Below are 24,160 nucleotides of genomic sequence, written 5' to 3'. Positions count from 1 at the left end.
AGCACAAAAAAAAACTAGAGATAGGGTTTTTAAAATTATTTTAGCCACGGAGTCTTGGAGGACTTAAAGTTTGGTTTCTTGCCCACAACGATTTAAGGAATGGCTGGTTTTAAAAAAAATCAACCCAATAACACCGTTATGGGAATGAATATTTTTGAAAAATAAAATAATTCAATAGATTCTTGTGAATTTCACATTAATCACACAATTTATGAGTAATTAAATATTATTATAATAGTAATTGTAAATATTTATTTACAAATACTATTTGATTAATTATATTTATTTATAATATTTATTTATAATTGCTAAAACTATTTAGTTAATTCACTTGAATTAATCAATTAGTTTTAGTAATTAATTTATTAATTCATTTGAATTAATCAATCAATTTATTGAGTAAACATGATAGGGCGGCGATCTATCGAGAGACTACGAGACTAAATCTCGGTTGGATTGTATAAAGGCTGTCCCGACAGACAAACAAACCGACAAACAAAAAAGTAATTACTAAAGTTCAGAAATATTCACATATTATTTTTATTTATATAATTACGTATATATCAAATGTTTATATCGAGAGGTCAAAGGCAATTTGCATTATATTTTGCATAATATGCGACATTTATCTTTATAATTAAAGGTGCCTTTTATTATTAGCATCAACAGTTTGATATTTTTAATTGAACTTCAATTAAGTTTACTCCATTCGCATAGCTGAAGTATTTTTTTGTTATCATATCATATTTTCCAAATGCTGATATACTTTAAATGGCTCTCCTGTGAAGTTACCAAAAATGTCGATTACCCCAAACAGCTTTTCACTCCTCGATACGATAGTTTTTTGTAGTAAAGACAAATTATAATTATTGATAAGTGAGTTCAGATATCCACTTCATTAGTGGACATATATATTAATTGATTTAAGTGGGTCCAGGCTTCTCATTAAGCGAGCCGTGAGTGCCTTCAGCCATTTATACAATGAAAAACCATTCTATACCTGATATATTGTATATAATGATCATAGAATGTATATAGCAACATCCTGTATATGTGTATTTATATACAAGTTATATGCTCATTGAATATTTGCTTCTTTTTTTTTTAATTAATGATAAGCCATCAACGAATCCGTTACATTGGTCATATAGAAAAAAAAAATAGTATATAATATTTTTCCGTTTTTTTTTTTATTTTACGTATTGATTGATGATTTTTCTTTTTTTTCTTTTAACTATTTTATTTTACATCCTTATTTGTGTCAGCGCTTTAATATTATATCGGCGTTGATTTTTTTATAATTTTTTTTTCTTGAGAATCCACCGAACAAACGAGCTCCCGGTTCGTCTGGCGTCAGAAACAGCCACCAGGTCCAGAGCCCATGGACAGCAACGTTCATATCCATATCAACGTCGGTCTCCGCTAACGGGACAGGTCTCGGGGCGGTATCTCATTGTAGATTGTTTTGTGGGGGACCAGGGTAGGGGACCAGGGGGGTAGGCCGGGGGAACGAGGTAGGGGGCCAGGGGTCCGGGGTAGGGGACCAGGGGGCCGGGGTAGGGGACCGAGTAGGGTGGTTCTTCACACGGCGCTATGACTTGTCGTCGGACTCTCTGTAAACGAAAAAGACATTTAACATTTTAATAAATCGATAAATCAAACTTTGCTGGCGAACCCCAAATCATAGTTATGTAGTTCCAAGATTCACTTACCGCGCGCAATCACTCCGTCCTGTAACAATGAAACGCTAATTAGAATAAAACTTACAACGGGACATGGCAATAAAATAAAAAAATCGTAGCGGTAACTTATAATAACTAATAAAAAAAATTATTGCTTATTAAAAATTAAATTATTGACGTCAGCAATGCCAGGGGCAGAGCCAAGCCGCTGCCTACAAACTCACAGCCCACCTGGTGTTAAGCGGTTACTGGAGCCCATAGACATCTACAACGTAAATGCGCCACCCACTTTGAGACATGAGTTCTAATGTCTCAGCTTTTTTTAAACTTAATATCCCGGTACTAATCTCACCCGGTTATCCGGCCTCCGACTAAGATACATACTTCTATAAATATTAAACGCCTAAATAGCAAACTCATTTGTCAACAAATGATAGATTAGTTTGTTTAATGCGAGTTTCTTAACGTTCTCGATAGCGTAAAAGTTAACTCCAATCAGTATGGTGTTGGAACGTTTGCCGCTAGGGGCGCTGTTCCAACTGCATCTTTTTTTTTTTGCTTAGATGGGTGGACGAGCTCACGGCCCACCTGGTGTTAAGTGGTTACTGGAACCCATAGACATCTACGACGTAAATGCGTCACCCACCTTGAGATATGTTCTAAGGTCTCAAGTATAGTCACAACGGCTGCCCCACCCTTCAATACGAAACGCATTACTGCTTCACGGCAGAAATAGGTGTTGGTACCCAACCGCGCGGACTCACAAGAGGTTAAAAAAAATCGGTTGTCTGTAAAGTCGGTTTACTGACGATAGTTGAACGTGACGTCATAAGAAAATACTGATGGAATGGTTTCATTTTTTCAAAAGAAAATTTTAATTTTATTTGTTTGATAGATGAGACAATTGACACCACATTCACTTTTCACTGAACTTCATACTTGAGAACATGTAAATGTATTATTGTATAGCAGCTGTCCACGCGGATGCATCGCTCACTCAAGTAGGACAGAGACAGATGTCGAACGCGGAGGCCGATTGTGCATCTTTGTCGCTCGTTGCGCGCTCTCGCTTGCACTTCAAGCCTTTAATGGAACGCCTCAGAGCGAGGTAACGCCGCATGAGTCACGTTTTTTCGTGCGTGCAGCCGGCTCCATCGAATTATAAGACGTTGTCACGTTAAAAACTCGCACTTAGCACATTAAATAGTCACCTGTCTCTGGAGTCTCGTCCTCTGTACCGTGAGGCTCTGCTGAGGGACCGTGGAGTCCGGATCGACTCCCATATCCGCGTAGATCTCGCGCAGCATCAGCAGCATCGTGTCTTCGGACTCCCTGGGAAAGATGTACTTAAACAGTTTTGAAGTCGTCGTGGCCTAAAGGATAAGACGTCCGGTGCATTCGTGTTGAAGCGATGCACCGGTGTTCGAATCCCGCAGGCGGGTACCAATTTTTCTAATGAAATACGTACTCAACAAATGTTCACGATTGACTTCCAAGGTTAAGGAATAACGTAGCGTGTAATAAAAATCAAAAGCCGCAAAATTATAATTTGCGTAATTACTGGTGGCAGGACCTCCTGTGAGGAACATTTTACTAAGATTATACTTCATCCCATATCATCTCATCTCATCTCATTTTCATTTAATTTCATGCCATGTTTCATAATAATCAACTTCCTTTCATTAAATATCGTCTTTCATATAAAAAAGTTATTATTAAAATTAAAATAACACTTGACCTAAAAGTCTTTGTTACCAAGTCATAAAATCCCAAAAAAAAAAAAAAGAATTTATTAACTTACATACAAATAAAAATTAAAAATATTTTAAAAATTATTACAAATTACTACAAGATCACTAACTACCCATAAATAGACCCATTTAATAGTTTTCACTAGATCGATAGCTTTTGAGCTAAGCATTACATACAATATTCAATTTACAACTCTATGACTATTACTTTAAGAGTTATTTGACAAAATTCATTATAGTCGAGCTTGTATTGAGGCTCATTCGACCTCATGCCTAACACTAATATTCCTTATAGTCGTACACTAGACCGGAGCTCGTATTGAGGCTCATTCGACCTCATGCCTAACACTAATATTCCTTATAGTCGTACACTAGACCGGAGCTCGTATTGAGGCTCATTCGACCTCATGCCTAACACTAATATTCCTTATAGTCATGCACTAGACTAATGCTCACGCTGACGCCCATGCTGACGCTCACGCTAACGCTCACCAGTATCCGACGTGGCTGGTCATGGCGAACAGGTACTCGTTGATGACCTCGAGCGGCGCCTCCTGGAGCACGTAGTCGATCCGGCGACCCTCGTTCAGCTTGCCGAGCATCTCGCGCGTCGCCTGACAACGAAATCATCGTCATCATCATCATCATCAGAAGATCACCGGTGGGCAGCGGCCTGGTCCATGGGCGACGGTAACTACTCACCATCAGGTGGGCCGTATGCTCGTCCGCCTATACAGCAATAAAGAAAAGTGTGAACGAGCTCACAGCCCACCTGATGTTAAGCGGTTACTGGAGCCCATAGACATCTACAACGTAAATGCGCGACCCACCTTGAGATATAAGTTCTAAGGTCTCAGTATAGTTACAATGGCTGTCCCACCCTTCAAACTGCTTCACGGCAGAATTAGGCGGGGTGGTGGTACCTACCCGTGCGGACTCACAAGAGGTCCAGGAGAGGTCAATATTTAAATGAGGATTGTTGCTTTTAGATGTGTGCGTGTGTGTGTGTGTGTGTGTGTGTGTGTGTGTGTGTGTATAAAAAACAGATTTCAACTCACATTGCTCGAACCGTCTTCCCTTTCATCAAACAATTGATCTTTTTCAATTTCTTCGACTACCTGCAATGGAATTAAAAAAAAAAACAAATAAAAAAAAAACATTTTAAATACACTTGACACATACAAACAAATTAATACAACACATCGTTACGTATTGTTACGCCGGTAAGAGTAACGCCATCTATATCGCCGGATAGTTGAACGAATATCGAAGGATCTAGTAGCATCTAGAAAGCTCGAGAAGTACAACGCCATCTATTGTCACATAGCGGAAACATACAATACTCGACTTATGTGGAATATTCTCGATAATTCTAGGGATGTCGTATGGACTACAAAAGCGTTGCAAAGATGGCACGAAGTAAGTCAGTAATCGGAAATACTCGAAGCGAAACAGCGAACGGAGAATTTTAAAGTGTTTGTGACTGTTATAATTGAATTTAATTGAAAATTGAATTGAATTAAAAAAAAAATAGAAAATAAATTTGAATTAAAAACAGTGTAAGAAAAAATGATTTTATTGTAAAAAAAAAGCGTGAGGTGCATGGTATCAGTAGTTATAAATATTTAATGAACAGATATTAGTAGAAGGATTATTTTGATAATATCCTGAAAAGCACCTTCCACGCTTTTTCAATTTTTTTGTTGGATTTTCTATAAAAGCGTTTTTTGTTTTTTTTAAACTATTATTTATAATGTACCTTCTCCAATTGCTCCTCAGTCGATTGAGGTTTCCATTTGTTCCAGGTTGTCTTCAGCGAATCAATGAATTTCTGCTTCAGGTCAGCCCCGACGCGGGCCATGGTGTCTTTCAGTTCTAGCAAAAAAATAATACTGTTATATATTTATATTTATTTAAATATTTCCAGGGGTGAAAGGCCATTTGGTTTAAGCAATATTTTTGCAACTTAATAGATAAACAAACATTAGATAAGAAATTGACAAACAATATTCAATCTTTTTTTTTAAAGGGATATTGTGACCTGGCAACCGAGACCTTTAAGTCATGTCTTATTTTAATTTATATTCATATTTTTATGAAAAATTATATTATGGAGTGAAATGAAATGAAGACGATTAATTTGAGACATTAATCAACTGGGATGAAATTGAATGAGATGATATGAGATGAAATATAATCTCAGTAAAATGGTGGTCATTTACTAAGATTTTTTTTAATAGGCATAAATTTAACATGGTTATTGACAGTGCCGAGGCCGGCGCTTCCCTGACACTGCTGCGTCATAGACAGAGCCGCCTCACTTGTGCTAACAACAGATGGCAGCACACGTATCAATCACTTAATACTAGCGCCCTCTAGTGAGCGCGCACTCAAAACGTAATAGGTGCAAATTTAACATGGTTATTGACAGTGCCGAGGCCGGCGCTTCCCTGACACTGCTGCGTCAGACAGAGCAGCCTTACTTGTGATGACAATAGATGGTAGCACACGTATCAATCACTTAATACTAGCGCCCTCTATTGAGCGCGCACTCAAAACGTAATAGGTACAAATTTAACATGGTTATTGACAGTGCCGAGGCCGGCGCTTCCCTGACACTGCTGCGTCAGACAGAGCAGCCTTACTTGTGATGACAATAGATGGCAGCACACGTATCAATCACTTAATACTAGCGCCCTCTAGTGAGCGCGCACTCAAAACGTAATAGGTACAAATTTAACATGGTTATTGACAGTGCCGAGGCCGGCGCTTCCCTGACACTGCTGCGTCAGACAGAGCAGCCTTACTTGTGATGACAACAGATGGCAGCACACGTATCAATCACTTAATACTAGCGCCCTCTAGTGAGCGCGCACTCAAAATGTAATAGGTACAAATTTAACATGGTTATTGACAGTGCCGAGGCCGGCGCTTGCCTGACACTGTGCGTCAAAGACAGAGCAGCCTTCCTTGTGATGACAACAGATGGCAGCACACGTATCAATCACTTAATACTAGCGCCCTCTAGTGAGCGCGCACTCAAAATGTAATAGGTACAAATTTAACATGGTTATTGACAGTGCCGAGGCCGGCGCTTGCCTGACACTGCTGCGTCAAAGATAGAGCAGCCTTACTTATGATGACAACAGATGGCAGCACACGTATCAATCACTTAATACTAGCGCCTTCTAGTGAGCGCGTGCTTAAAACGTAATAGGTACAAATTTAACATGGTTATTGACAGAGTCAAGGCCGGCGCTCCCATGACAGTGCTGCGTCATAGACAGGGCCGCCTCTGTACGATTTCAATGGTAACACTTCAATGGTAACAGTTTTGAATGGTACACCATTACTCACCCAGGTGCATCCTCTTCCTTCCCTTGTGGTGCGGTATCTGCTCCGGTTTCACGTTCTTCAGTCCGGGGTTTATCAGCGGCTCGATTCTGTAAACAATATACAGTCTTGTAGGTCTGTAAGGTGTACCTAAAGTTGTACATGTAGATCGATTGGCGAAATATTACGGGTCTAACGATGCTAGGGACGAGCATAAGGTCGTTTAGTGGGTGGGCCCTAAAATTCCTTGGGCCCGCGGTCTGCTCTCAACACCTCAGATCGTTGAGTCCCACATATCCCGCGCGCCTCTTATGCGCGGGGACCTCGTAGGAAATTCGGCCCCCGGCCCGAAAAAAAAAAGGGACGAGCATAAGAACTAGTAATATCGAGAACGCCCGGGAAGTGTAACGCCATCTATTAGCAAATGGTGGAAAACACATATCGAAACGACGCGTACTACCGGGAATGTTCTCGAATAATTGTAGAGATACCGTGTCGATTATAAAAACGTTGCAGAGATGACACGAAGGTATTTAGTGATCATCAGAGGGTGAACCGCTTCGTTACGTTACGTGACGCGTTACGGCGCCGGTCTGTCTGGCTTTCCTTTCTCTCTCGCACACGGTAGTGGTACTGAGATCCTATGTAACTCCTAACTATTCATATATCTTCATTACAATTTTGCTTAAATTTTCATATTAATATACGTAGTTCGTTTCCAAATGGTTCTTGTCCACCTGATGGTCGTCTGGAAGAGATCGCTCTTAGCGATAAGACCGCCAATTGTACTTTTTTGTATTTCTATCGACCAACACCCGTAAACACAAGGGGTATAAGAGAAACGACCTATCTCGCTGTCTCCCTCTCTCCGCAGTCTAGTGGTCCGCGAGACGCTCTGTCTATTCTCTCACTCTGACTCTTCCCAAATTGTATCTTTTCTCTCTAGCCGTAACGAATCTGTCGCAAGTTAAAGCGCCTAAAGAAAGTTCACTTTTAAAAATTGTGGGTAGTTTTCATCTTAAAATCTCACCTGTACGCTATCGGATCGTAAGGGTGGAATATATTGAAGAATTTTCGACACGTCGGCAATGCGAAGTCCAGGCCGAGCGACTCGACGCCGCGGATGCATTCGAAAATGGCTGTAATGTGAATACGATAAAGTCGAGATTTGAATAGCAGTATTTTCCGAATGACGTCTATGAACGGTTCTGAGAGGCGAGTGCTTCAGTCTTGTGCCCGACTTTGCTGATGTCCGTGAGCTTCGATGAAGCTTATTGTTTCGATGGGTGGACGATCTCACAGCCTACCTGGTGTTAAGTGGTTACTGGAGTCCAGAGACATCTACAACGTAAATGCGCCACCCACCTTGAGATATAAGCTCTAAGCTCTCAAGTATAGTTACGACGGCTGCCCCACCCTTCAAACCGAATCACTGCTTCACGGCAGAAATAGGCGGGGTGGTGGTACCTACCCGCGCGGACTCACAAGAGGTCCTACCACCAGTAGAGTTCCATGAAGAAGACAAGAGCAGACAGTCGTGGCTGTACTACCCACTTCTACAGCGTGACATTTTTGCAGTCCTCTTCGGATCCTTTTAAAGATAGATGAGCACACGGAACCTCTTATGTTGAGTGGTTGGCGTCACTCATGGACATCAACAATGCCAAGAGCACATCAAAGCCACTGCTCATTCTGATGTCTATGGACAACAACTGACCAGCACCTGGCCAGTCGCGACGTCTGCCCAGCCCCTGCTAAGCTAAAGAAAGGACTGTGTGGTTTTATGAAGCCACAGTAAAAGTGAAACTTTTTTTCACATTATAGACATTTCAACTCTGACAAAGCAATAACAAAATAGCGTGGAGCACTGGCACAAATGAGTAATAGTCTATACACCACACGGTCAGCCGCTGCGAACTATAGGCGCCGCCATATTGGCCTTGGCTGCTCTGACGAGCGCCTTTCACTGTATCCCTACTCCGCGGCCGACCGTCACGCGACATGCAACACGCAGACGAAAAAGTTTGAGACGATGTAATAATAAATTGTAAATGTATTTCACTTTAAAACGGTAAAATAATGAGTCCAGTACCTATAGGGCTTCCCAAGGCGTACAGCGCGATCGGCTCGAAGTCCAGATTGGGATACTTCACGGAAGACTGTCCCGTGCCCGCGCTGCCCACCACGAACACCTTCTCCGTCGACCTGGACACCTACACGAAAATTCGCGAGCGCGCAATGAATACGTAAATCACGTGTCATTTAACTTTTGCCTTCCATTGCGTGCTTTTTTTTTTTTTTAAATCCTACCTAAGCTGATAGCCTTGAGAGGCTATTTCAGCGTAACCTTAACTAGTAGGTGAGCTCACGGGCCTCAAACCGGAGTGTGCTTACACTGGTCCTAGCAAGAGCAGTGCTTCGCAGAATCTACCTCCGGATCGGAAACGCGACCCGCTGCGAAGATCCGGCGAGAAACTCAGTGGGATGTGTCTATGGGTTAATTCGCTGGTCGAGCCCTTCATCGCACGGAGTAATTACGCAAATTAGAATTTTGCGGGTATAATTTTTATTACACTTTATGTTACTCCTTCACACCGTGGAAGTCAATCGTGAACATTTGTTAAGTACGTATTTCACTAGAAAAATTGGTACCCGCCTGCGGGATTCGAACACCGGTGCATCGCTACATACGAATGCACCGGACGTCTTATCCTTTAGGCCACGACGACTTCTCAATTTATGACGTGTATTGACGTGGTACCCACTTCACAGCGCGAGAGCCGTCAGCTCGATCACGCGTGTGTGCGACACGCAACGTACCTTGGCCGTTTGGTGGCACAGCAGGTCGTAGAGTATGACGCTGCCCAGAGAATGTCCCCCAACGAGACCCCCCTCTGAATTCAGGATTCCGCTTAAGGAACATTCCGTATATCCTGTTCAACTCCTTGCAGACAGTGTCGATGATTGTCTATAATCAAAGAATAGCTTCATTACACATCGATTCCTAAGCCGCAGTGAATTTTTTTCGCAAGAAGTTCCTTATGGGACGATGCGGAGGGGTACCCTAACCGGGAAAAATCGTCCGTAACGTAAGATTTTATGTTTGTTACCTCATAACTTTTGACTAGGTTAATCGATTTTGATGATTCTTTTTTTATTAGAAAGCTGACGCCAGCTTCAATAAATCAGTAGTTGAGATGTCAGCTCACTTGCACACAGTGATAGAAAGAAAATGTACTCCGACTGAGGTTTCTGACGCTACGTAGCTGCCCACGGTCCCCATCACGTGGTCATACCTGACAGTACACCGGGCTGGTGTAGAACAGCACGTCCAGCACGGTTTCGTTGGTGAAGGATCTCAGCTTCGGTATGCTGTCCAGGGTGACTTGAGCGAGACGCTTGTCCACGCCAGTCTCGCCCGAGTGGAGACTGGCGTGCCAAGATATTGGGAGGACCTGGAAACGAGGATCTTAGTCAACAATGATTGAAGGATTGCTGGTGGAACGGAGACCTTTCACCAGGACAGGTGGGCGAGTAAAGGCTCAGCCAAGAGGGGTGGGATTTGCTAACAGCTGCCCCAGTGCCTTCGAAGGAGACCTAACAACTCAAGAGCAGCTGCTTCACGAATGAATGTACTATCGGATCGGAATCACGACCCGCTGAGACGATCAGGCGAGAAACTCAGCGAGCTGATGCATGGGTTAGGTTGCACGTCAAACTCTTTGTCGAGTTCGACGAGTACGGTTACCGTGGTCCCTAAGTCTGCTCCTAGTGTTAGAGCTGAAGGCATCTAAGGCATTATTGGACCTGATGGATCCGTAAGGACGTGCCTAGGGCAACAATGATCTGAACGCAACCTGGGTATTAATATAGTATAAGAGACGTCATCTTGAAGTGGCGATCTTCGAATAGTGATGTCCACTAACCCCAGTCCAATAATTTGTCAGTTCAGATTGCTTTTCAACTTAAGACCAAATAGGCCCAGCGCGAGGTCCTTATTACGGAACCTGGGTATTGATATGGTAAAAACGCCGTCATCTTGAAATGGCGTCCTTCGAGTGGTGATGTCCACTAACCCCACTCCAATACATTAGTCAATACATTACCTCGATCCTGCTGACTGCACCATTGTCGAACGAGTTCCTGTAGTGAGACTGGACCAGCTGAAGGCTGGTGGCTCTGAAGTCATCCACTGTTTGAATACAAGTATCAGATCATTACGGTGGAACATTTATATTCACTGGTGGTAGGACCTCTTGGGAGTCCGCACGGGTAGGTACCACTACCCCGCCTATTTCCGCCGTGAAGCAGTAATGCGTTTCGGTTCGAAGGGTGGGGTAGCCGTTGTAACTATACTGAGACCTTAGAACTTACATCTCAAGGTGGGTGGCGCATTTACGTTGTAGATGTCTATGGGCCCCAGTAACCACTTAACACCAGGTGGGCTGTGAGCTCGTACATCCATCTAAGCAATAAAAAAAAAAAAAAAAAGTATGCCGAAATACCCTTTGATTACTTATGCGGGGTATTTCACAGGCTCCAGTTCGGTTTTTTTTTATAGCTTAGATGGGTGGACGAGCTCACAGCCCACCTGGTGTTAACTGGAGCCCATAGACATTTACAACGAAAATGCGCCACCCGCCTTGAGATATAAGTTCTAAGGTCTCACAGTTACAAGGGTTGGCCCACCCTTCAAACCGAAACGCATTAATGTTTTACGGCAGAAAAAGGCAGGGCGGTGGTACCTACCCGTGCGGACTCACAAGAGGTCCTACCACCAGTATCAGAATTAGGGCATATTAAAGTCATCTTATTTCTTATCTTAGCCACTTTTGCCTTTGACAAGACTATGCTCCCAATACAAGAGGCGGGGTATATAGTCCTTTCAAACTGGTGGCACTTGTTCATGTGTGATCACGACATTCTTGTTCAAGACCAGAAGGCACTATGGCAATCTAAAGACTTTGACCTCTTAGGACGTTGTGGCATTTACTATTTAGCACATGTCCCTTTTGTGGCAATCGATCTAAACCAAGTATCCCATGATATCCATTTCTCCTGCGATAAGTATACCGTTTTACCTCCCTACGCACAGGACCGCGTCTGGCCGCACAGGATCCTTCACCAAACCAGACTCTAGAGCGGTGAATGTCGCTCAAACTCACCCACTTCCTCGACGGACCTGAACCGCATGTCGCAGGCCGAACCCACGCCGTGACACAGCAGCAGCAAGTGGTCGATGCTCGATGGCTCCGTGTCCTCGATCTCGGACTCGTCGGACCCTCGACGTACCACGCGGGGTATCGCAGCTGATTGCTGTCAGAAAGTACATTGGGATGCCAACAGAAGGTCGAGACTGTACTGGTTTCTCTTCCTCCTCTCGAAACCATTGATGAAGAGAGATGTGCCAGTTGTAATTGCGACTTTTGGTCTCGACCGATATTGGCATTAAAGCTCTGATGTCTATAGGTCCAAGCGAAGCATCTTAGGAATTGCAGCCACAAATTCCTTTCAAAAACTAATACGGAACTTTTCAAAAAAGCTTTTTAGAAATTCTGGAGGAATATGTTGAAAGTATTCGATGAGGATCGAAAGGACGATCTTTTCAAGGGCCAATTAAAATGCATCCCCTCCCTCGAACCAATGTGCATAGTGCGAATTTTTTAACTTCTCGATCGCGTAAAAGTTAACTAAAATTTGTATGGACGTTTGCCGCGTTGGAGCCCTGTTCCAACTGCATACAAATTTTAGTTAACTTTTACGCTATCGAGAACGTTATTAAGCTCGCACTAAACACATGCAATATTGAAATCAGAGATTCTGCGAATACTATAAACGGATTCACACATTTAGTCCTATATCATGTCTTCCTTGCGTAGTCGACTGCATTAATGGATGCATTTCTCAGCTGCTACATACTAGAATCGTCGAATTATAAGTACTCTTTTCGGTTTAACTTTAACATCATAATCATGAAGACACGTTATTTAATTGTCAAAAAATCGCCCCTAAATTCGCGAATTGCCGCTTCCAAAAGAAACCCAAAATAACCTTCTTCCTTTGGCAGCCGTGCTCTCCGATACCGTGCACCAAGAACAGTAAGTGGTCGACTCTCTTCGGTTCGCTCGGGGGTAGTTTAATCTTTGGAGGATTCCTGTACACTCGTTTCCCGAAAGAGAACAGCTGGGAAGTTGAACGGGATTAGGATGGGAAGGGATTAGGGGTTTTCGAGGTCCGAGTGTATGGAGTGTAGGCAACGGCTTGGGTCTGCCTCTGGCATTTCTGAAGTCAATGGGCGACGGTAACCACTTACCATCAGGAGGGTCGTATGCTCATCTGCCTCCAAGGGCAATAAAAAAAAAGCTTGAAACTATGGATCTTCGATAGTAATCAGACTAAAATCCCCTATCCATATTGAGACTTCTGGTTGTGGTAACAGCTAACCCGACCTTGCTTCGCGAAGTTATCGCGACTCAAGGTCGGATTACGCGATAAACACACGCCACCGTATCCTTTGGTATTCGGTGGAGGCTCAGCATCAGATGAGCCTAAGTGCCCAAAAAAAAGATCTCTTTATTACATTTATTTCTATATTTATTCCAAGCATAAAGCAACAAGAAATATCGGAGCTTGAAAAAGGTTACCAGCTCACTTATGTCTGATAATAGCGACCCAGTGCAAATAGATAAAGAACCCAAGTAGCCTTGTCTCAATTTAGCTGTTTCCACTACTCCGAGAACATTCGTTCTTACATATCCTTTAAAATATCCGAGTTCAGAGTGAGATCCTGTACATTCACAGCTAATCAAAGATCAGGAAAGATTTTTACAAACACTTGCATGTTTTAAAAGGAGAAATGAGGATGCCGTTCGAGGACATAGCCAATAAAAACTGCACGGAACATTCAAAGAGTCCGGTCTTCCACGGTTTGGAGTCTGGTTTCCTATAGTCGACTTACCGGCGGAGCGCTGAAGCCGTCAGTCGAGCCGCTGTGCAGGAAATGAACCATCACGGACGGACCGTGCATCACCACCATCTCGTTATTAGGCAGAAGCAGTTTCCTGTGCCACTCGCCCGTCGTCACGGCGTGGAGATACTCGTTCTTGGGGAAAGGTTTTTTATTTATTCCATAGACCAATCAACGAACTGACAACCTGACAGATTTTTAAGTCGTGACCGGAGCGTGTAAACATCAAAGCCATCGCACGCCTTCAGACATGAGGTTGCCCTGTCCTTGTGAAACTGGAAAGGCCACCAGTAAGCCCTCAATCATAAAAAAAACATGAGGTCGTGAGCCACAATTGTGATAGAACTACGCCGGAATGTGATCCAAATGTGTTGAACTCACAAGACATCGTACCACCAAAGTAATTACGCAAATTAGAATAAAGTCAGTTTCACTTTTTTCTTTCTAAGATACATTTGATGAAACTACACCAGCGCCATCTATCGTATTGCATCAACGACCATATCGTTCACGATCGAACCGTTCGCCACTGTTATTCTAAACTGGCATCGAATAATATCAAAGGCTCTTAATCCCCAATCATCATTAAAGAAGTGGTATTTGAGGAGAGATACAATTTACTGTGGTCCCCCCCACGAGCTAATACTGGCATTAAATCAACTACTGAATACCATACCTTGTCTTGCGGCGGTCACGTTTCGATGCCAATTTGAGCACCACCAACTTCACGGTCGACGATTGTCAAAGAAAATAACTATGCTCACCTCAAGTCTCTCGGCCACCGCTTCGGAGTAGGGAACGTATCTCGCGTCGGTCGTACCCTTGTAGAACCAGCTACATCTGAGATATTAGAGCACCGTCATTATCACATTGGCTAGACGTGACACTTAACGAGAGGACCGAGCGAATACAGATGCTGGGCAGAACAAACCCTTGAGATTTACGAGAAATGAGAAAAAGTCGCAGTTATAATCTGACGGTATTGTTAAGATTCACTATAAAAAAACCTTACGGTACTTTTCTCCGATTTGGAGATCTCTGTTAAGACGCGATGGCGTCCTTTTATCTGAGCCGCAAACTCATGGTCTCAGGGTTATAAATATATCATGAAGGTTACATGCTCGTGGCTGATGCCAGTCGATACAGCAATGCCGATGACTCCTGTCTCGAGACATTTGTTCAAAAGTCATCTATGTCTTTGTAGGGAAATAATATGTTCTCGGTTACTACCGAGCATACTACTACAGCTACTACTACAGTACTACTCTATACAGTCGCTATCACATCTCGATGTAACGTTTGTGGTCACCGATGTCTATGGTAATTACCTCCCACCAGAGTCAAGTTTCGATCTTCATCAGATCTAACAGATCACTCGTGGGGTCTTATACTGAAATACCACGTTTCTATCACGAGAGACCTACGCAATCCGAGCTTCCTGATACCTTAAGACATTAGTAGGCTTGTCGCTCCAGTAGACGGCTGTCCTCAGTCTCCCCACCACGTTCACGTCATACCTTCCTCCATCAGTTGCCACCAGCGTCTTCTCGTTGAGATCGGCTGGAATAGTTTACAGCTGTGAGAATCGTTTAAAAGATTCTGATATACCTCAACGTAGTACGAAGACATCGACAGGAAGTCACCTAGATCGTACCATAAGCCTCAAAGATCCTATGAACTAGGCATTATTAACACGTAGAAATTAATCATTATCTGAAGTCACATAATCAATGGTGTCTTTCTTGTAATGGATGAATTATCAAAATCGATTTTACAAGTTGAATTGGGATAGCGGTCCTCTTACTCTAGGTTCAGTAGCGACAGCGATCATCAAAAGATCTCGTTAGCTCTTAAGCTTATCGCATTCCTTCAATGTTCTTGAAAGCATCTGCAGACTGTACGGATACAATACAGTCTAGCGTTCCGATCTAAAGAACAGAACAATGGTCACGTAACCTCATTGAGACATCGACCTCATTGCTCTTTGGATTGCCACGTATACACCTGAAAAACTAGCCTAACAAAACACACACTAAGCAATTTCAACGACCAACGTTAGATCTCAATTCGCCCCAAACTTACGACTTAGATAAGCTTCCTCAAGAGCTTTCGAATCGACTTCCGAGAAGCCCCTCCATATGGATTTGCCTTCGATGTCGACTCTATAGAACCAGTGGTACTTCACAGGATTGTATTCGGCCAGAGAGCGGTTCTGAAACACACAGAGCATTGCTAAGACCACTAACACCGCTTTTGGTCACTGTGGCAGATCGGAAGGATCGGCGGCTTCAAGGATGCTGTGGGTCCAGGAAATTTTAAAGGAACTGCCAATGGCTCACTGTGGGTTGTAGAAGTGCCTCAATGAGACCATCCGCGTCAATATCAACAATGTCCACGATGTGAATGCGCTTCATGGCAATATGTTCTTTACTTTCATATCCTATACGGGTATACCACTCGCGGCCAACCTCCTGTAAGTGGTAATGGGAGCCTATGGACATCACAAATCGTCTCACGCCCTCTCACACGTGCTGTGTAGATCTCGGTTGTATTGTGTAAAATGTCTGTTTCGATTTTCGGCAGAGATAGGCAGGGCGGTGGTAGCTACCCGTGCGGATTCTCAAGATGCCCTAAATAGAAGTATCTTACTAATACTATATGTCGAGGGGTGAAAGGCTATTTAGTTTAACCTACGTCAGCAATTCCAGGGGCAGAGCCGAGCTGTTTGTTACCCACCGTTAAGTACTCTCCACAAGCCTCATTTGAAGAACGATATGTCATATATCTTACTAATATTATAACGCGAAAGTTTAAATTCTAAGGTTAAATTGCATACATGGATGGACCGTCTCACGGCCCACCTGATGTTAAGTGGTTACCGAAGCCCATAGACATCTAAAACGTAAATGCCGCCATCTACCTTGAGATATAAGTTCTAAGGTCTCAGTTTTAACAGTACAACGGCTGCCCCACCCTTCAAACCGAAACGCATTACTGCTTCACGGCAGAAATTGGTTAGCTGGTGGTACCTACCTGTACGAACTCACAAGACGTCCTACCACCAGTAATTACGCAAATGATAATTATGCGAGTTTGATTTTTATTACACGATGTTATTCCTTCACCGTAGAAGTCAATCGTGAACATTTGATAAGTACGTATATCATTAAAAAATTTGGTTGGTACCTGTCTGCGGGATTCGAACACTGGTGCAACGCCGGACATGATTGCACCGGACGCCTTATCCTTTAGGCCACGCTGAATTCATATGTATGAATGTTTATATGGATGTATGTATGTATGTATATTACTCTTTCACGCAAAAACTACTGAATGGATTTTGATAAAACTTTACAATAATAAGTCAAGTAAGTAGGAAAAAAATCTGTCTTCTTATTTTCATAATTAATAATAAATTACAGTTCCCGAAGCGAAGCGAAGGCGGGTCGCTCGTAATTAATATACAGTATTCCCCCCTATAACGCGGTACCCTTATAACGCGTTTTCAAATTACGCGATTTCAATCCCCCGTATAACGCGGGCATTCCCCTCTACAACGCGAGGATTTCCCACATACATATTTCCGTACTGTGAAATTTATAATAGTTTGTACAGTTCGTAATTAGTTTCGCGTACCTTTGCACGTGTGTCAATCGTGTTATTACAAAATTAAATTATTTCATTAAATTTGTGTGGTTAAAGGCGTAGGTTAAATTTTATTTTTATATTTTTTATTTAAAATCAATTAAAATATACCATTTAAAGTTAAACGAGATGAATCGTTCATACGTAACGCGTTATACGAGGTCGTAAAATCGCGTTATACGGGTATACAGCTATAACGCGTAACCAATGCACCGCGTTATAGGGAGGATTACTGTATTATGCTTAATAAAACTTCCTACCTCACTGAGAACTGTAACTGCATCATCGGTGACTCCGTCGGTTGCTCCTTCAAGGTTTATGGTCACGTTTTTATTGGCTGCATTGACACGCTCCATGCTGACATCACAGCCTTTACTACCGGCCGCGTTATTATTATCGTTAGCGGTCGCCTTAACTTTATAACTAACTTCGTTTATATTAAAAACGTTCGTGTTGAAATCGCAACAGTATTCACAGATTTTAACGTCTCGATAGAACGCGTTGTTGTCATCAGCTCTCTCGGAATGGTTAGGTTCGATTTTACTCGAATCCGGATCGCGTCTAGGGCGGCTTATATTAGGGTCGTCGTATTCAATCGTGAAATAGTTTACGGTTCTGACTATCTGTTCGTTGGGTATGTAACGCGTCGACGTCAAATCTTTTATCAGATCGAATGTGGCTTTCCGTTTTTCCGAGTCCGTTACGTTACTATCGAAGCGATGATTTTGATACGCGAAACGAAAAGACTCTTCGGGACCGTCATTAGCGTGTCTGTAATGATTTTGACTTTGGCTCAATTCAAAAAAAGACTTCGACGGATCACTGGCGGGCGGCGAAGCGAAATAACTAGCTAATCTATTAAACGTTCCCGGTTCGGCTCTAGAAACTTCTGGTGACGAAAAGAAATTCATAGGATCCGGTAACGGTTTTGTTTCGGGGATCTGTAGCTCGGATATCTTAATATCACCAAGCCTATTCGCGGCTTGCTTGACTGCGTCTATCTCTTCAACGTTTTGACCGGCAAACGTTGTGATACAATCTGGTTTTTCATTCGGTTCTCGCGCAGTCAACACCTCTTCGACTATTCCCGCTATGCTGGCTTCGATTTTGTAATTAAGATCTGGGGACACTTCCCTGTGGGCGGTATAAGTACTTGTGCAAATTACAGATGTCTGTGTGGTCGTGTCAGGTATCAGAGGAATGGTATCCTTCAATTTATCGATTGCCGCTTTATCGTGAAGAGTTCCGCTCATCCGTCTGTGGTACTCCTCCTCGAAACCCGGTGGGATCCTCATACTGGTTGAGACCGGATAACCGGCGCTGGGCGGTGAGCCAAACGAATTCCGGTAGTGCGTTTCGGCTGCGTAATTCCCCGTATCGAAATACGAGGCTATTGTGATTGCTGGACTTGTCTTCGGTGGTAAAGTAAAAAGTGAAGTTCTGTCAAAAATATCATCATGATCGACTGTCTCCTCTAGTTTTTTAAATTTGTCAATTCTGTTCGTGAACGTGTCAGGTTCCTTCGCATCTTGATTCATCTCCTTCTTTCCAAACTCGGTTCTGTTTTCGTCAGTTTCCGATGGTTCTATTAAAAAGTCTTCGTAGATGGGGAAATCTTTATTAGCGTCTTGTTCTATGGAGTGGACATCTAAGCCACCTGTTCCTTCTGATGTACTATCTTCTTCCGCTGGTGGAGCGGTTGGTATTTCAGGACAACGCGGGCCCTGGTTTTCTTTTGTATTCTCAAATTCAGTCTTTAAATCTTCACTTACGCTAGGCACTTTGTCAAAGAACAAAGAATTGTTTCCAAAGAATCCTATTGAGTTTGGATCTAGTTTGAAGGTGTAGTCATGGTCTTCAGGTTGCTGTGCAGAAAATTCAGTTTTATCCGTCCATCCGAATTCTCTTGGACCCTTCTCTTCATTTTCAGTAACTGAATGAATAGGAATCGTGCCGGTAGTTTCCGCAGCAATTTGTGTTTTTTCAGCACCCTGTACATTGCCTTCTCTGTTATCTGTCGCATTTGTCTCAACAAGTGACACTTCCACAGCATTCGAAAGTTGTATAGGTGATGTCAAATTCCCAATTAATTGATTGGTCAAGTTATCTATTTCATTTTCTTTGCCTGGCTTCTTCACTTCCCTACAAGTCACGCACATATTGAGGTCCGATTTACTTTCACTGTCGTCCCTTATATTTTTTTGAGGGGGCGCGAAGTTTTCGAATAGGCTCATATTGTTCGCGTTCAATATCTCGGTTTTTGGTAGCTCGAAAATTATCTTCTTTGAATCGCTGCCTGCCTCTTTCGGCTTATCAGCGATAATAGTCGACAGACCGAATAACGGAACAGTAGAAACTCCTACTATAGGTATCTGATCGGCCGACAACGATTCAACCAGATTAGTTTCTCTTAAAGGAATTATTTCCTCTTCCTTTTCTAAATCATCAAATGGATCATCTATTAATTTATCGATCGGTTTGATTAATGAATCGAAATCGAATTGTTCGTCATCGTTGAAAGCATCTTTAATAACTTTTTGAGATTCGATCGTATTTTGACTTGTTTTGAATCCAATGGGAGCCGGTTCAAGATTACCTTCGACCGGACTTCTGAATATAGAAGCCGCCACAGGTAAATCTTCGTTCACTTTAAATAATGACTCCAATTTGGTCGGAAAGCTACCTTGCAAGAGTTTCTCTGCTGTTGAATCTGTAGAAGCAATTGGATTAAATAATTGACTCGGTTGTGGTATGTCGAAGAAATCTTTAACTGCTAAAATTGGATACATTTTATCAATATCAGCAGTTTTAACGTTATCATTTCTCTGTGGCGCAGTTCTCGTGAGCTCTTCTATCGAACTCGGAATTTCTTTATTGTAATGACCCAACTGTGGAACATTATACGTTGGTAAATTTTGCAGTTGTTCCGTTTTTAGTTCACTATTCTTTATGGCGATTTCTGTATTTTGATTTATGTCAAAATTCTCTTTAGATGGAACTAAGGCAGGAAATTTAATATTTGAATCAGTAATTATCGCATGTGGTGTTGTATGGGCCGTTTCCGTTGTGATATTAAAACCGGGTGTATGATAGGTTGATGTATTGCTAATGTTTTCGTTTAAATTTGACCCCGGATAGAGCATGGTAGACGAATAAATCGTTTGAGCCTGTTGCTGGTAATTTTGACCTTCGCTCTGGTAATAACTGTAGGGGTTCTGGTGATACTGGCTCGGCTGTTCGTAAGCGTGCATATCGTGCGGATTCTGGGATGTAGCATCGATGTTTGGAACGAATATCTCAAAATTACTCCCTTGATTCTGAGCGTAGTGATTAGCGAATGTATTTTGATCTTGAAACGTCTGTGGAGTTTCCTCTTCGATTTTACCCTCATTATTATAAGCGGGATCGAAGAATGTTGTAACCTTACTTTGAATTTTATTTATATCAATCGAATTGAGTTTCGATTTCAAGGATCCGATTATACCGAAACCGGAGGATTCTTTTGTCGGTTCATAAACTTCATTAGTCTGTCGGCTTAGATCAAAGCTTGTATTGAACTCTGGCCGATCACTCGATTGCTGTGGATGACTTATGTCAAAAGGTGCAGGGTTCGCTGGAGTATTAATATCAAAAGGCTGTTGTGCTAATGTTAAATGAGGATCAGCTGGATGAGTAGGAGTGAAAAGAGCACCTTGAAAAATATTAGCGTCCACCGGAGCTATAACAGGCTTAATATTATTACTGATCGCTCCAATACCTTCAACGGGACCGGAATAATACTGCGGTCTTTTCTTGTTGAGTCTAAAATTAACATTTCCTATTGCTTTAGGTGGCTCTGGTGGCGTTTGCAATGAGTCGGTTGGTACATTGGCTGTTTGCTGGTTCAAGAATAATGGAATGCTCGTTGAAGGAACAAATGCGCTTGCGTTTTGAACTGCGAAATCCATTGAAGTTTGGCCAATGTTCGTTGGATCAAAATGTGTCTCGGATTTTTTTGTCACATGTTGGCCTGTAGACATTAGATTTGCACTCGGAATCGTCGTAGGAGGTATGTGCATTGTTACTGAGCTTATTAAATCTGGCTGTAGAGATAAATTGGTGGTCGTTGGTTGCTTTAATGTGTCATCACAAACAATTCCTTCTATAGGCGTATTTACTATGGATGACGAAGGTTCCTTAATGCTTGATTCTGGTACTACTGAAGACGCTATGGTAGACGTAGAAGTTAGCGAAGAAAACAAAGGCACGCTACTTCTTGAATCTTCACTTCCGAACATCGAAACGGGTACAATAGCCGAACCACACTGAAGACCTGTAGGCGTTTCGCTAAATTCTGGCGTCGTCGACGTAACCATTGGATCCAACAGCTTTAAATGAGTTTGGTCAAAAGTTTGCTCGTCATCCTGGAGCGTTGGAACGAATATGTTGGTGATGGTCGATGGTGTTATCGCTTGGGGTTTGATTATTGGATGATTGGACGATATCCGCCTAGCTACCGAGGGAGGTAATACCGATTTACATATCGACGTGTCCTTTTTGACATTGGTGAACATTGGCGGTGGCGGTATGACAGGCGTCGAAGCCGATTGCACGGGAAACTCTGGTCCCGCGATATCAGCACTAGCTACACGTTCATTCGGACCTAAATCTCCGTAAGTTAGAACAACGTCATCTTTAACATCAAAAGCGTTCACTGAAGCACAAACATTTGGTTCTCTATTCAGGTCCACTTCGGGAATTTGATGGGTCACAGAAGTGTCGGGTGTGAAATATTGTATTCGGCCTGTGGACGGTTCTGGGTAAGGTTTCTCGGTTGCGGTCGGGCCTAGGGGAACACTAGACGTTTGAGGTTGATGCGGGGGCATAGCCAAGTGCGCGGCGCTATCAACACCGGTCGTCAAACCCGGTATTTGGGCATACTTTTTCTTTGTCGTTATCCTGTAGCTTCCTATACCTGAAACAAAAGATAAAAAAACAATAATATAGTATAATTTAGCGGGTAGCTAACATAGAACACATGTTTGACACACGCCTGAATCTCGCTAACGATATTTTCAATATAGGCTTACATATATCGAGGGGTGAATGGCTATTTGGTTTAAGCGACATCTTTGCAACTATACAGGAGAGCCATTTAAAGTTTAAAATTTGGAAAAAATACCATAACAACAAAAGTTCTTCAGCTATTTTTGAATGTGGTGAATAAAAGTTTAATTAAAAACATCGAAACGCATTACTGCTTCACGGCAGAAATAGGCAGGGCGGTGGTACCTACCCGCGCGGATTCACAAGAGGTCCTACCACCAGTGATTACGCAAATTATAATTTTGCGGATTTGAATTTTATTACGAGTTATGTTATTCCTTCACCGCGAAAGTCGATCGTGAACATTTATTAAATACGTATTTCATTAGAAAAATTGGTACCCGCCTGCAAGATTCGAACACCGTTGCATCGCTACATACGAACGCACCGGACATCGTATCCTTTAGGCCACGTCGACTTATCACCAGATAAGTATTAAACATATCCAATACTATGTATAATCATTAAAATACGCAAGTCCGCACAAGACTTATTGAACTCTCATTTCAATTGCATAACGATGTATCATCACCAGCATCCGGACACGAGAACGTGCGACCTCACGTTTGAGGTCAATGGAAAATTATCGTTGGCTATCTGCGTAGCGCTTTATTGATTTACCGATGTAAGCACACACGTTTGCTTAAAGCCGTCTATCCAGTTCCGAGCGACGGACGCCGATGTTGTTATATATATTATATACTAACTGTGCCCGCCACTCCGTCCGCGTGGGATTTAATAAAACATTAATTTATTTGAAAATAATTTCAGATTATTTTTCTAAGATATAAGTAGCTTAAGCTACTCCTTATTACATCAGCTATCTGCCAGTGAAAGTCCCGTCAAAATCGGTCCAGCCGTTCCAGAGATTAGCCGGAACAAACAGACAGACAGACAAAAACTGTAAAATAATTTTATTTTGGTATTTAAAATTTTTGTTTGTCTGTCTATCGGTCTGTTTGTTCCGGCTAATTTCTGGAATGGCTAGATCCGATTTTGACGAGACTATTACTGATAGGTAGCTGATAATTGAATAATTTAGGCTACTTTTTTTTACTGGTGGTAGGACCTCTTGTGAGTCCGCGCGGGTGGGTACCACCACTCTGCCTATTTCTGCCGTGAAGCCGTAATGCGTTTCGGTTCGTAGGGTGGGGCAGCCGTTGTAACTTACTTGAGAGCTTAGAACCTATATCTCAAGGTGGGTGGCGCATTTACGTTGTGGATGTCTATGGGCTCCAGTAACCACTTAACACCAGGTGGGCTGTGAGCTCGTCCACCCATCTATGCAATAAAAATAAAATAAAAAAAGACTACCTTGGGCTCGCGGCGTCTCCCGTGGGTAACATCGCGTGACTCAGCTATCATCAATAATAAAATTTAACGTTTCCGAAGCGAACCGAGGGCGGCTCGCTATTTTTAATATTAATTTTAAAAGACATTAAGAGCTTTAAATGTTGTTTTCTTATTATATACCTAACAGAAAACGCAATTAAGTCTTTTATTGTTTATTCATTCTGAAATATACCATGTCATTATAATCCTCCTATAACACCGTAGATGGGTCGTTTTAAATTTTGCGACCAAAAAAGTAACGATTTAATGAGTTTAAACTTTCTCTAATTTTCCATTTTTTTTGTATTTAGGCATTAATGTTAGAGGGTAGCGTTTCAGATCCGGTGGTAGATTCAGCGAAGCAC

The 24,160-nt window shown here is 42.4% G+C and overlaps 1 protein-coding gene across 1 annotated transcript in view; it reads right to left on the bottom strand.

Moving 5' to 3' along the window:
• Positions 1-1,181: 1,181 nt before the first annotated feature.
• The window catches only part of PAPLA1 (Phosphatidic Acid Phospholipase A1), a 98,053-nt gene continuing 75,074 nt past the window's right edge, over positions 1,182-24,160 (bottom strand). Inside the window, 19 exon segments of the mRNA XM_028179206.2 lie at positions 1,182-1,613; positions 1,713-1,731; positions 2,894-3,014; positions 3,926-4,047; positions 4,492-4,551; positions 5,193-5,308; positions 6,791-6,876; positions 7,797-7,905; positions 8,859-8,979; positions 9,587-9,661; positions 9,663-9,734; positions 10,063-10,221; positions 10,873-10,958; positions 11,932-12,082; positions 13,725-13,868; positions 14,498-14,573; positions 15,179-15,293; positions 15,816-15,945; positions 17,639-22,332. Of these exon segments, the coding sequence (XP_028035007.2) occupies positions 1,582-1,613; positions 1,713-1,731; positions 2,894-3,014; positions 3,926-4,047; positions 4,492-4,551; positions 5,193-5,308; positions 6,791-6,876; positions 7,797-7,905; positions 8,859-8,979; positions 9,587-9,661; positions 9,663-9,734; positions 10,063-10,221; positions 10,873-10,958; positions 11,932-12,082; positions 13,725-13,868; positions 14,498-14,573; positions 15,179-15,293; positions 15,816-15,945; positions 17,639-22,332 (6,488 nt within the window). The 3' untranslated portion in view covers positions 1,182-1,581.

Source organism: Bombyx mandarina, chromosome 11 (genome assembly GCF_030267445.1).
Source record: "Bombyx mandarina strain Sakado chromosome 11, ASM3026744v2".
Lineage (NCBI taxonomy): Eukaryota > Metazoa > Arthropoda > Insecta > Lepidoptera > Bombycidae > Bombyx > Bombyx mandarina.
This window is presented reverse-complemented; position numbering and strand designations above follow the sequence as displayed.